The 14,644-nt window shown below is 37.3% G+C and overlaps 2 protein-coding genes across 4 annotated transcripts in view; both read right to left on the reverse strand.

The window, feature by feature from the left end:
* Positions 1-4,962, reverse strand: part of kif26ba (kinesin family member 26Ba) — a 140,377-nt gene extending 135,415 nt beyond the window's left edge. For all 3 annotated transcript variants that reach the window (XM_079832268.1, XM_079832269.1, XM_079832267.1), the window contains exons 1-2: positions 4,527-4,962; positions 3,937-4,326 (exon numbers count right to left, since the gene is read on the reverse strand). In XM_079832268.1, coding sequence (XP_079688394.1) covers positions 3,937-4,326; positions 4,527-4,583 — 447 coding nt within the window. In that variant the 5' untranslated portion in view covers positions 4,584-4,962. The remainder of the gene's footprint in view (positions 1-3,936; positions 4,327-4,526) is intronic.
* A 1,542-nt stretch (positions 4,963-6,504) lies between these two features.
* On the reverse strand, positions 6,505-14,023 carry drc8 (dynein regulatory complex subunit 8; the record flags this gene model as incomplete). The annotated part of the gene is made up of 7 exons (XM_079832765.1): positions 6,505-7,650; positions 10,427-10,493; positions 10,855-10,897; positions 13,217-13,296; positions 13,397-13,469; positions 13,591-13,675; positions 14,002-14,023. The coding sequence occupies 7 exons, from the start codon at positions 14,021-14,023 to the stop codon at positions 7,532-7,534; spliced, it is 489 nt and encodes a 162-aa protein (XP_079688891.1). The 3' UTR covers positions 6,505-7,531.
* Between the last annotated feature and the right edge of the window lie 621 nt (positions 14,024-14,644).

Raw genomic sequence — 14,644 nt, forward strand, 5'->3', positions numbered from 1 at the left:
CTGGGTTAAAACAACCCATTCACTGGGTTAAACAACCCAATTGCTGGGTTAAAACAACCTATTCACTGGGTTAAAACCACCCAATTGCTGGGTTAGTCCATTTTCAACCCAACTTGGGTTGTTTTTAACCCAGCATTTTTTAGAGTGTATGGTATTTGGGGTAAAAGGCACCCCTGCTGTTGGGGCAAAATCATTTAACATGATAATAAACAGTTGTCTGGCTTTTCCATTTATTGACATGACATGGTTAGATTCAGATTGTAAGTATCATTTATAAAGTTAGGTTTCCACCTTGATAATCACCACATTTATCATGAAACCATCATATTTAAAAATGTGATATTAATCATATCACATAATAAAATATAATTTATTGTTACTACTGTAAATCTATATTCAATTATCATGGGATCTCCTTCAGAGCTTTCAGAATCTTTACTTTTTTAAATGATTTTGTTTCTATATTTTTCAGATATATTTCTATATTAACATATTTTAATGACAGCATATTTATTGATCAAAAATGAATTATATTATTCATCAAAAGAATAAATAAAAACTTTGCTAAAGTGATTGTTTCAAACAAGTATTAACTTAAACATTATTAAAAATATATTATTTTAGCTAAAGTATTTGTATCAATACTGTGAGCCTTTTACCCCGTGTGTGGGGTAAAATGCCCCCCTCGACACCCCATACATTTTTAAGTTTTTAAAATAAAATAAACCAATTTTATGATTTATTTTCACACAAAATCTGTTGCTCCATAAATGTTCAATACAAACATATATATTTTTCTGTATATACACTATAGGAGTAGTGAAAAGCACTTTTTTTTTCTTAAGGTGTGCCTTTAGCCCTGTTGTACCCTATTTTTTGTCCTACTATGGAAGTCAATGGGTGCTATCAACTGTTTGATTACCAACATTCTTTAAAATTTCTTCCTTTGTGTTCAACAGAAAAAAGAAACTGAACAACTTGAAGGCGTGTAAGTGATGACAGAATTTTCATTTTTGGGTGAACTATCCCTTTAACTATCAAATAATGTGGGAACTGAGTTTTATTTGCTTTAGTCTCAGCCTCAATTGACCAATCAGTAAGCCCCTCCATTTGAACGCAGATGAGCCAATGGGAACTTGGTTTCAGCACAATAAAAAAACATTGGAAGATCCAAAGCTCTCATCTGTTTGCTGGTGTTTATGCTGCAAAAATGGTAAAACGATGTGCCTGGGGTAAAACTGATTCCAGTTATCCTGTTGTCATACTCTCATTAAGTTAAATAGCTAACTGTTTGCACGTCATGTACATTGTAAATCAAAAACACATAAACGAAGGTCTACATTTCAGTGCCTCTCCATATTAAATTCATTTAAAAATCGTACCCTGCTGTACATGAACAGTATAACAGACAGTAACTAAGGGGGGCGGGGCTTAACGATAGGTCAAATGTCACACCCACAGACCATTGGCTGAACGTCACACAAAATGGGAAACACTTTAAAAGTTTCGAAGTCGTCATCTGATTGGTTGAATTCTCAAAGATTTCAGGGTGATGCGTGTCGCAGTCTTAAACAAAAAGAGCACTTATCAGGATCAACTAAATGCTGGATTTTCAAAAGTGAAGTTCACAGCAGTAAACTTGCACTACGTTCTTGAATGAATTGCACTGTTATCGTAGGGACATCGACATTACTAAACGTGACACTGATCAAAACGATTTGTGATTGGTTGCTTTAGATGTCCTCTTGGATGATCCTTGACCAATGAAAGCTGCTATTTAGACCACAAGACTATATTTGCTTAAATGTCATTGTTTATCACCTCCCTCTGTTCTATCTAAATTTTTTGTAGGAAATTAGACGTTTACTTCCAGAATGCAGTGGAACGCAGCATAATGTAAAGTGTCCGGAAGGATCATATATCACAATGAGCCTCTACCCTTCAGTTCATGTCTCAACACTCTCTAATCACCATGTGGGTGAAGATCCTGCAGAGAAGAGCCCAAACACTCAGGCATGTCTCCTTTAAAATCGCCTCTGGCTTAAAGAGCGTGCTCATGGCCACCCTGCTCTTCCATGATCCCATATCCTTCCCATCAGCCCCTCCTCCTCCAGCTTGTTTTAATGGGCACCTCCAGGTCACTTGCAGCTGGCAGAACTGGCCATAAAATCTGGAGACCAACAGCAGGTCTGAAACACAAGCCGCGGCCACACCAGATCAATGGTGCCCTTTAAAAACAGCAAAATGCTACTTTTGGATTATGGCAATTATATTAGGTGTGACATCAACGTAGACACAGTGCTTGATGAGGAGATGGAAGTGCAGATGTGAGGTTTTGGACTACTGAGGGGCAGTTTTTTTTTTTTTCTTGAAAGGATAATTGGTGCAATTATTGAAATGATGAACATAATGGATGCCATATGTTTGTGTAGCTTAAACTGAAAGCATTGCAACTGTGATCCTGTAGTTCTTAACACAACAAAATATGTGAGATGGGGGGGGGGGCATCTATCTATCTATCTATCTATCTATCTATCTATCTATCTATCTATCTATCTATCTATCTATCTATCTATCTATCTATCTATCTATCTATCTATCTATCTATCTATCTATCTATCTATCTATCTATCTATCTGTCTATCTGTATGTCTGTCTGTCTGTCTGTGTGTGTGATCTATCTATCTATCTATCTATCTATCTATCTATCTATCTATCTATCTATCTATCTATCTATCTATCTATCTATCTATCTATCTATGTATCTGTCTGTCTGTCTGTCTGTCTGTCTGTGTGTGTGTGTGTGTGTGTGTGTGTGTGTGTGTGTGTGTGTGTGTGTGTGTGTGTGTGTGTGTGTGTGTGTGTGTGTGTGTGTGTGTGTGTGTGTGTGTGTGTGTGTGTGTGTGTGTGTGTGTGTGTGTGTGTGTGTGTGTGTGTGTGCGTGTGTGTGTGTGTGTGTGTGTTAATGCGCACAGCGATATTGCATGGTATAAAATGCTGTACTGATACTGAATCTCTATATCCCATTGTTTGTGACAGCACAGCGCCCCCTGTTCTTAATGGATAATTATTGGACCAACTCTGCTTTGGTTTTCATGGGACACAAACAAAACCACTGATCAATAACATAAAAAGGTCTCTAAACTATTTATTTCTAGGGGTAAATCATACATCTGTTCTGTTTATACACAGCTCCCGGTATTAGTTGCTAAAAATGAACCTTGCTGCATGAGCACACGGCGAAACTTGATATTTACGCACACATGCATCCAATTACGCACTGCATTTGTACGCATATATACACTCTGTGCTTATGATTTAAACTTTTGTGGAATCCACACCAAGTACTGCAGCAGTAAGCTACTAACCAATGTGTCCAAAGCTAATCGCAATGGATAGTTAATCATAAATGCGCTTCTCTCAGCGCCCATGCTCGCCACCACAGCCACATCATGGTAGGCCTATGACGTGTTTCTTTACACAATCTGTTCTCACTTTACTGTCTTCGTAACTCAAAAGACTGTTAGTCAGCAATTCAATTCACCCCCTTTGACCAGGCTCGTCGTGATCTCAGACTCGCACTGGAATTACAGAGATAGTGGATCTGCAAACATGCTGCAGTGTCATCCACCCCTCATGTGCAACACTTCTGTGTTTTCAGTATATATTTTGTAAGTTTTGCTATGGAATCAAGTGAGAACAACATATGACAAGAGAACAAATCGATCCAATTTAATTCTAATAGAAGCACGCTTTAAATCTGAAGTTTAAGTTTTGATTTCTGTGCATACTTTGGTTATCCAAGATTCGTGTCCAAAATTACGCACTGCAACAAGCGAGTTATCACACGTCAGAATGGATATCTGCTGCATGGTGCATTACCAAGTCAAAAACTGATTTCGAAATAGTCTTAAATGATTTGATATGTCAGCTTACCTTGCTGGAGTAGGGTCCGGGAATTAGTAGTTTTAATGCCTGCCTCTTCAGCTCCACCAGCCGAGCGTTGCAGTTCTCGCACCAAATCCCCCGATCAGAACCAGGTGAGCTCCCGCTACCCGAGGCTGGAGAACCAGTGCCGAACCCTGGAGATCCGCCTAAGGAACCGGGCGAACCGGTGCTGATTCCAGGCGATACAGTAACAGGTGAGCCGGAGAAAGAGCCGGGGGATGATATTCCTGATCCGGGGGAAGGGGTTCCAGAGGACCCGGGCATGGAGCCGGCACCTTCAGGGACCGGGCGACTGGCGCTCCGGGACTCCTCATACGCTTTTCGGTACCAGGTTTCAGGAGAGAATGATGCTGACTTTGTAGGGGATGAATCGGTCATCTGCAAGAAATGATAATATAATGAAAAGCAGTGATTGAAACATTACTGTCTGGATTGCACATGATACATGTTTAAAATAAGTGTGCAAAGTGGTTTTTAATCATTTGCATATTGAGTTTGACATTACAATTAGTTTGTTGTTGCTGCTTTTCCACACTTGAAGATAATGTATTATTAAGTCTAATAATAATACATCTTACCCCATATTTTCTACTCCTGGTCCCAGATCTGTCTTTATTCCCTGTTAGAGAGGTCATGATTAAGCCTGCAGAGGTACTGATGAAATAACTGTGCACCCTGTTATATCCACAACCAAAAGATCCAAAAATCAATCTCTGGTCAGTTCAGCAGTCCTTCTGAAGTCCAGTCTCAGCGACTAGTGCCATGCAGAAATCTATCCATCTTCCGCAGAGGAATATGAATAACAGATGGTCCAATCGAAAACGTCCAACAGTGGATAAATCCAGTTCTTTCTTTTATGCTCTCTGATATGCTGAATCCATGTGCAGTGCGTTAGATTTCACAGCATCCCAGCACAGGCGCATTTTCCCATGCATGTGGACTTGTGTGAGGCGCAGGCTGTAGATCAGTGGATCAGGCTCTGTTGGAGGACTGATCTCTGCACTGCTCTCACTCCAGAGGAGCGCACACATCTGTCTCTGGGTAGACTGGCCACGCCCCCTCCGCGCCTCTCAGCGAATAGCGTGTCCGAGAACTCATGACTGACATGTGGGTGTGCGTTGTTTTCCGCACGCTAAACTAAACCGATTTGAGGGAAATTTTCATTATGGAGTCAAATTGAGTTTTATTACTGAATGACTTTCAGGGGGTCATTTATTTTTAAAGAAATTCTAAGCAGTGCTGTTCTGCTATACATTTATTGAACTAAACACGAACTACATTTTTGTGATTTATGTAAATTAAAAATAAATAAATAATGACAACATTGTACAATACCGATCTTAACAGAAAGTGCGAACAGTTGTCATGCTTAATCGGGCGAACGCGCACTGCGCGTGGACATATTTACCGCATCATGACCTGATCATGACTTGTAGCCCTACTCTAACTTGATGCAGTTGAAATGTATATAAAAGTGTTGTACAAAAAAAAAAAGTACGACCACCATATAATTCGTACCCTGCAATGGTGGTTGGAGAGGTTTATAGTTTAAAATGCAGATGTAGTATACAATGAATGACAAAAACTGCTTTAGGGCATAATATTAGCAATATTAAATAATAATAAGAGTACATTCATCTATAAAAATTGGTATAATGTTATTTTCTAAAATAGTAGGCTATAATAAATTGAAATAATGAAAAGAGTGCCGGGTTAATTATTGTAAAATCTTCCAATTATTTATACTGCAAACATGTAGTAGGCTACTGAAGTACATACAGTTTATTATGAAACCAAGAACAAACATTTGCAAGTCATTTTGCAGTGTTTCTTAATTGATCAAATGTTTATTTGCATTGGCATGAAAATAAATGGCCAGTTATTTTCTTAGTTCAGTAGGAATTTGAAGGGACATTTTGTAAGCATGGGTAAGTAGCGCCACCTACTGCTCACACAACTAAAAAACCCTCTAAACCTCCACTCCTACATAAGAGACTCCGTAAGATGTAATAACTACACATAATAACTGCGCACAGTATAATAAGTATTACATTATTATTGTAATAAAATGTTCATAATGGAATAATTTTCTAAAAACGTAATACAATCTTGCACTCATAACTCACAAAAAAACATGTCATAATTTCATTATTTTAATAGCTTTTAAAACAATAAATATTAGTATTCCTTTAAAGTAGATACATTTAACCTGCTTACAAAATCCACCAGATTACTGATATTACTACTACTGTTTAATAAACATATAATTATAATAATCACATTAATATTTAAATCTGTTGTATTTCGCAGGTAGTTTAAGACTGGATTTAGATTTTTTAACTACTATACTACTGTAAGGGAATACTAATATTTTTTATGTTTTAAAAGCTATTACAATAATGAAAATATTACGTCTTCGGTCAGTTTATAATTTAATAATTATAATTATATTTATTACATTAATAGCTCAAGATTTGATTACATTTTGAGAAAATTATTACATTATGAACATTTTATTATAATAATTGCTACAGACACCAACAGTTAGAAATAAGTAAATGACCATTCGTTTTTAATCAAATGAAACAGTACTGCTTTATCGTAAACATTTAAAGGGATAGTTCGCCCAAAAATCATAATATACTCACCCTCAAATTGTTCTAAACCTGTATTTATTTCTTTGTTCTGCTGAACACAAAGGAAGAATTTGGAAGAATGTTTGTAACCAAACAAATCTCGGCTGTCGAGACAAAATTATGACAGAATTTTCATTTTTGGGTGAACTATCCCTTTAAGAAAACATGTAACCATACCACAAGGCATTGCAAACAAAGAGAAAGCTGTACTAAACATAAAAGCTTGGTATTGCTCATATTAGTTGCACATCCATCCTTTTTAACAGATCTCTTCTTGCCATGTTACCTAAAATGTTGTCCATCTTCACCTTCATGTTATTGCAACCTAAAAAAATGTATAACTTTATTAAATATTAGATCATAATTTTCCATTTTTTACTTTCTGAACTAACCTCTGTAATTGCATTCTGTAAAGGCTATCATTGCGTGCTTCTTTGGTTAGTTCACAGAGGGGCAGTTATGATCCGGTCTTTCACACACACAAACACACTCATGGGGCACAGGTTAATTAGGAAACAATGAGTAGCAAGAATATGTCATCCCTTCACAAAAACTGTGGTATCAGAGTCTGCTAATGAAACTAAAAAGAAGAAAGACACCACATACTGACTTTATAATGAGTCTCTCAGGCCCACAATTGGCCTTAGAAAACCTCTCTCATTAATAGTGAGAATGATTATTAATCTATGATACACCCTCTCAATCTTGCACACATTCTCCGCTTTATTTGAATAATACTGAATAGGGGAAATGCTATACTGTGTATTTTCCTCAAACTATTTAATAAGGAAAGAGTACACAGCATTAATGATGTATACCACAGGGAAAGAGACCAAAAAAACGTACAGTATTATTTATTATGGTAACTGAGAGGATTGTGCTTATGAGTTACCTTGATTGTAACTCTCTAAACTCTCATTTATTTGAACTATTCGCTCCGTCAGCCATCATCGAGTGTCGTTAAAGGTCATCATGCTCACAAAGTCCTTGTAGAGAATGGCATTTGTATCAGGATCAACAGCCGCAGACAGCATTTCATCCATCTCTTCTTGTGTGAAGGGCTCGCCTTCAACACAGAAAGAATTCATTTTGTTAACTGAAAACAACAGAATTAGTGAACTTGACTTCCTTGTGGATTCCTTAGCTGTATCGCAATTCAGAGGCTGCAGCCTTTGAAGGCCTAGCAACTGTTTTAGTAAGTTATATATAATTGTTGTTGTTGTACATTTTTTACCTTTAATTGAACAGGATAATCAAGGAGAGACAGGAAGCTATATCGGAGGAGAAAGGACCACAGGATCGGTAAAGGACCAGAACCAGAACTCGGGTCGCTGTTGCACATAAGGCTATGGCTGCGTCCGAAAACATAGTCCGAATGGCTAAGGCCCTGTCCCAAATGGCACCCTAAAACCTTGCGGTCTTCCTACGAGTCTGCACTTTCATGACGTAATGATGCTTTGACTGTCAGGAAGAGGTCTGCTGTGGAGCTCACTTCAGTGCGGGGTCGGTAAAAGTGAGAATTGAGGGCGCATATCGACCGCAAAGGGGGCGCTCACAAGCACCCTTCTGAGACCTAAAATAATAAATGGGGCACCCTACAGTCTCGTGGACTTAACGGACATGCGCACACGGCAGCCATTGTAAGTCCACAAGACCGAAAGTGCATATGAAGTGTGCCATTTGGGACAGGGCCAAAAATGCAGCCTTCAGAGGATGCATTCCAAGCTAGGAAGGCTCCAAGACACGTCCGAATCCAAAGTTAGCTCCTAAGATACCTTCATCTGATCGATTTTTGAAGGCAGCATACATGTATCATTCGCTACTTTTGATATCCCGCAATCCTGTGCTTTCCATTGAGCTAAAAAATAAAGATGGCGTCTGAAAGTTGCAGTTTGTGGTCAGTTTGTCTGTAAATGTATGTTTTTGACCAACGTTTTCCATTTTTTATGTCATTTCTAGCGAGAAATTACTATTGTTGTACTTAAATATTCGCTTGGTTATCACCAACGCTCTCTCTATTTTGCTGTAGATCATTAAACCGTTACGCTGCATCGGAAGTTTGTCCGTGAGATACCTTCATGCACAAATACTGCCTGCAAAGTCATTGCCTGATAGGGCAGCAAGTCAGCTGCCTAAGTTTTTCGGACAAAGCCTATGGCTCTGACAGAAGGCCTAGCAACTGAGATAGCTGCGGTAGTAATGTTTGTACTGGATTTAAAAAAAAGTTATATTCAACAGTCTAAAAACAAAACAGGGTTCATAACCTGTTTAAATATGTTCAACTTGGTCCATTTATTTACATAACAAAGAGTACAAATGATATAAAATCGCATCTTAGGCCCTATCCCAAATGGCACCCTAAATACTCAAGTTTTTTTTTTTTACTTATAACAAAAAACAGAACAATGTATAAAAGCTGATATGTGACAAGGTGTACAGCAAACAAGCTAAACAACCCAGAATGAAAAACTCAGACGTTTTTATAAGCTGTTGACCCAAAAAACGAGCATTTAAGGACAAAAAAGTGGATACAGGCAATTGAGACAGAGCGCAACATGCTATATTACACTGAGAACTACGCCCACTGGAGGGGAATGTAACCAGCGACAGGAAATATAATATATAAAACTGACATTTGGATATTTGACTTAACAGTGACAAAATGTTTACTGCACACATAGGCACACTGAGTGTCAGGATCCCAAAATGTACCCATTCTTCCTGCTGAAGCTTCACGTCTTATTGCCCGTCTCCACTTTTGTCTCCTTAAACGCTCGTTTTTTGGGTCGACAGCTTCTGTGTTTTTTAGCTTGTTTGCTGTACACCTTGTCACATAGCAGCTTTTATACATCGTTCTGTTTTTTTGTTATAAGTCCGAAATGACAAGGAGGCAGCCTCACGCAATGCAAAGTCAATGGAGAGTGTTGGATCCCCCCCCCCCCCAGTGTGGGCGTGGCCTAAATATGCTCTGTCTCTACAGTACGACAAAGCGTCACATTCTGTGACGTTGATACAAGGATGAATTTAAACCCGGAAGTTGAATATAGCAGAATTTTTTTTTAAATTAACTAGTTTTCTCCTACAATCAAACTCAATGGATGGTAACATTGACTTATATGATGCTCAACACTCATAACTCTGTTAAAATCTCAGAAAATTTGGTTCAGGGTTACATGACCCCATGTTCAACTTGGTCCATTTATTTACATAACAAAGAGTACAAATGATATAAAATCGCATCTTAGGCCCTATCCCAAATGGCACCCTAAACACTCAAGGTCTTCCTTCGAGTCCGCACTTTCGTGATGTAAAGCTGCTTTGACCGTCGCACTTCAGTGCGGGCTGAGCAAAAGTGCGCATCGAGGACGCATATCATCTGCAAAAGGGGCGCACGAGCACCCTTCTGAAACCAAAAATGACAAATGGGACACCCTACGGTCTCATGGAATTAACGGACAAGAGCACGCGGCAGCCATTTTAAGTCAACAAAACTGATAGTGCATATGAAGTGTGCCATTGGGGACAGGGCCTTATAGATATCTTAACATTTAAGCGCTGTAGAGTTTTTTTTTTTTTTTTTACATTTGTATCATTAGATATTTCAGCAATTTGAAACCCAATACTTATATTAAAAAGTGTAATTCGGCATTTTCTTCAAAAAAATCCAGTCTTCACCAGTGCGCAATGAATCTTGGAATAGACTAGGCCATGAAGGATCCTTCATTTTCGAATGCAGCCTCTGAATTGGGACACATCTTACAATTGTTAAATTGTGACATTGCACATTGATTTCAAAATATCCAAAACCCCTATTTTTAATAGTCTCATTGGGCATACTATACCTTCTTGTGTTAAATATTTGGTCAGTTCCTCTGGTTCCAAGTGTCCTTTTTTATGTTGATCTAAAACCTTTAAAAAGAGACAACAGCACCATTCCTTTGAATAATTCCATTAGTCTAATGTCTCCGTCTTTATGTATTAATTAAATAAATGTATGGAAGCTTGTTTCCACCATGGAATACATTTTTCTAAAAAGTCTGACTTCTTTGCTCACAATTGTGAGATATAAACTCGGAGTTGCGAGTTATAAAGTCCAATTCTAAGGGAAAAAAGACTCACTTTTCTCAGAATTGCTCGTTTATATCACACAATTCGAAAACTCACAATTGCGATCTGAGATAAAAATATTGCAATTACTTTTTAAAATGTTCTATTAAGAGGCGGAAACAAGCTTCCATAGAATAACACAATGTGTCAGAGCAAAAGAAACCTCAAAGGCCTGAAGGAGCAGGTCTTCTGGAATAGGACGGAACCTGCAATAAAGAGGAAGCAGAGATAAAATAGGCATCAATACTGAGCTTTTTAATCAAGAATTTGCAATGTTTGCATCTTTACTTCATACCTTAAAACACTTGATTTAAGTTTCTTGTTAAATCCCTATGGGGTAAAGTGAATAGGAAAAATACTTCTGCAAACAAGGTTGATGAACAAGTGGTCAGTCACTTAATCGTTATTGTAAAGAAAACATTACCTATCAGCATTCTTTTGAGCTTTTAATTGCTCTCAGTTATAAAATTGCCTCTGGAAAGAGAGTTCAAAACAAAATAAATAACTTTAACTGTTACAACTATGAAGCGCGACAGAAACTAAAACAAATCCTTTTAGAAAAATCCTACCACCTGTACTTCAAAAAAGTATATCTGACTGGGGCATATCTGATCTCGTCCATTGGGTGCTTTCAGATGCGCAATTGAAAACATGTTAATAGTTGTAAACTAGCAGACCTATTTTAAGATGTGCATTTCATTAAGACAGGTGGATTGTGCGTGCACTTACAGGGATAGTTCACCCAAAAATGTAAATCTTGTCAACACTTACTCATCCTCAAGTTGTTCCAAACCTGTACGAGTTTCTTTCTTCTGCTGAACACTAAATAGGTTATTTCAAAGAGCAGTTGACGGTAGCCATTGACTTCCATAGAATTTTTCCCCTACTATGAAAGTCAATGGCTACCGTCAACTGCTCTTTAAAATAACCTATTTAGTGTTCAGCAGAAGAAAGAAACTCATACAGAATTGCAACAATACGAGGGTGAGTAAATTATGACACCTTTTTTCATTTTTGGGTGAACTATCCTTTTGAGGGTTATTTCAAAAACAGAGCCTCACATTAAAAAAAAGCGGAAAACTTCAGTGACAACCCAAGTAGGAGGGGATGTTCTCGCGACCTTGCGAAAACTTCCTCTTTTGGTTAAGAAAACACTGCAGGTTCCTTATATGACTTTAGGGGCAAGTTCCATTTTGGTTATTCTAGGGTCGCACAGCAACATTACAAAGATTTGGGATGTTAACAGAAAGTTCCCACATGGTTGGTGAGTCTTCTTAAGGTGCCCCCCACAGCACTTGGTGCCCTACACGCGCCTATTATGCGTGTGATGCGCGTGGTGGGAGCGGCGGCGCTGCGCTCCCCGTTAGTCAGATGGGGACGTTTCATTCGGGACATATCTTGTTCAGTGCAGTGGTCTCTACACTACATTCCCATACCGTTTGCAGGACCTTTAGGGGACCAACCTAGAATGCTATTTTTTTTAGGTCCTTCCAACACATTTACTGAATGTTTTTAGAACATGTTTGTGTGAATCTGAATAGGAGCGTTCTGGGAACAATACTAGGTGATGTCCTTGACACCAGCAGGGACGTTCTGAGAGCATCAAATTTCCAAATAAAATATGGTCCCCTGAACATTCCAAGAACGTCCTGAATGTTCCATGAAGGTCCGCCAAATAACGTCCCCGAACCCTATAAAGAACTCCACAGCATGACCGCCTCGGAACGTTTCTAGGCGACGTACTTGACCCCAGCGGGGACGTTCTGAGAACATTCTGGGAACCTAAAATTTCTAGCGGGGAAGGTCCTCTATGAGCAGTGTAGTTTAGAATTATTTTTATATACTACACTCTAAAAAAAAAGGTTCTATATGGCACCAAACATGGTTCTTGGCTCGTGATCATAGTGGAACCTTTTTTAGTGCTATATAGCACCAATTTTGGTGCTTCAATGGTACTTCTCTGAAGAACCGCTGAAGAACCAATGAGGCACCAAAATTGGTGCTATATAGCACTAAAAAAGGTTCCCCCTTGATTACGAGCCAAGAACCCTTTTTGGTACCATATAGAACCTTTTTTCTAGCATTTCTAATACTTTGAACAAGCTTTTATTTTTATATTTTCAGTTTTTGTTTGAGTAATTTCAGTTTTATTTATTTTTTTAATATTTCTTTTTAGCCTTAATTTATTTTAGTTCAGTTTTAGTCATTTCAGTTTTTCAACATAAACAGAGTTTATATCTAAGTTTACATTTTTCATGTAATATTATTTTAGTTTAGTTTCAGCTTAATTTCAATTACCAATAACTACGCTGTCTGTGACAACATATTATAAGCATAAGTACAACTTAACATATTAGTATAACTATAACATATTTAGACACAAACCAATCATACATAGAAAATAATTTGTCATTTGCATTAAAAATCCGTTTGGGCAGGGACATATTTCTAATTCTGCTGAAAGCTCAAAATTATTATAACTGATCTGATTGATTCTAATCTCAGTGTCTCAGTGACAGTCTTACTTGCACTCCAGCAGGATCTTAGTCATAGTTGGAAGAAACTTCTCATAGCGTACAAACCCAGTGGGCTCTTCTTCTTCAAGCTGTGGAAGTAATCAAAAATCATAACCACAATCTACTCGGCTTGCAAGAGTCAATAACTGAATGAACCAATGTCTAGCACTATAAAAACAAACCACTGACCTCAGCAATGACATCATGCAATTCAGCTTCAGATGGAAAACAGCCAAGTGAACGGATAATGGTGCCTATTTCTCTTTTACAGTGAAAAATATCAGTATTAAACAAGTCACCCTCATAGAACATTTGTATTTGAACTTAATAAACCACTAGTAAAGTATGATAGAAAGCAAGGAACGCGACATTTTAAATGTTACCTGACATCAACAGTCTTGTTGGATTCATGGTCAAATACGTCAAATGCATTACTTATCCTCTTGTGAGTTTCTGTTATGATAGTTTCTGACAAAAGGAAATTATGTTCATTCAGCAAATATGACAAAACAATGGAGTAGACGTCTCAGTTAACTTACTTCTGTAGTATTCATTTAAGTTACTTTAAGCAACTAACGTTAAGTTAACATGACAAGCTTGTGCTGTCTATTAACAACTAACGTTAGGGTCTTCTTTGCTACTCAGCGTTAGCTAGCTATATATCGATACTTTGCACAAACCATTTAATGTCAAGTGAGCTACAAACAGCACGTAAGGGTACAAATGCTTTTAGGTAACGTTAAATCGTAAGCCCGAAAGAGAAAAAAGTTTAGCATTTTGAATGTAACGTTTACCTGCGCTGTACTTGTCCGCCATGTCCAAAACACTGGTTGCTAGGTAACGCGGACACTAGTCTTAAGCGTTTTTACCATAGACTGTAAAAAAAATTTACTCGAGACGTAATTAGTTATTTGGTGTTTTTACAAAACACAGTTCTTACATTCATAACCTGCATAAAAAAAACCGAGATAAAAAAATAAAAAATAAAAAAAAACACGGAAAAAAAACACAAAACAAAAACATAATTGCTGATGGTGTTCTATGAGCAACGAGTATTAATATTGTAGACCTACTTATTTATTTATTTTTGCTCTTGTGCTTGTGGCATTGAATAATAAAATAAAATAAAAATTATAAATTATAATTTATATCTTTATATCTTAATAAATTAAAAAATCTCTAGGATCTCTGGGGAAAATGTTTTTTTTTATTAGTCTATTGTTAAACTTTATAAAAACCAGTATTAAACTTAGAATTTAAAACTTTGAATAATGCCATATTAGTCACACCAAACCAAAAATAATAACGTAATTTCCATAAAAATAAATAAATAAAATTAAAATAAAACATTAAAATAAAAAATCAGTTTTGGCAGGGGCATTTACTTTAGTTTTACTCTGTTTTTCTGTATTTATTTATTTTTTAACATTTTTTGTA

Source organism: Gobio gobio (assembly GCF_949357685.1).
Source record: "Gobio gobio genome assembly, chromosome: 13".
NCBI lineage: Eukaryota > Metazoa > Chordata > Actinopteri > Cypriniformes > Gobionidae > Gobio > Gobio gobio.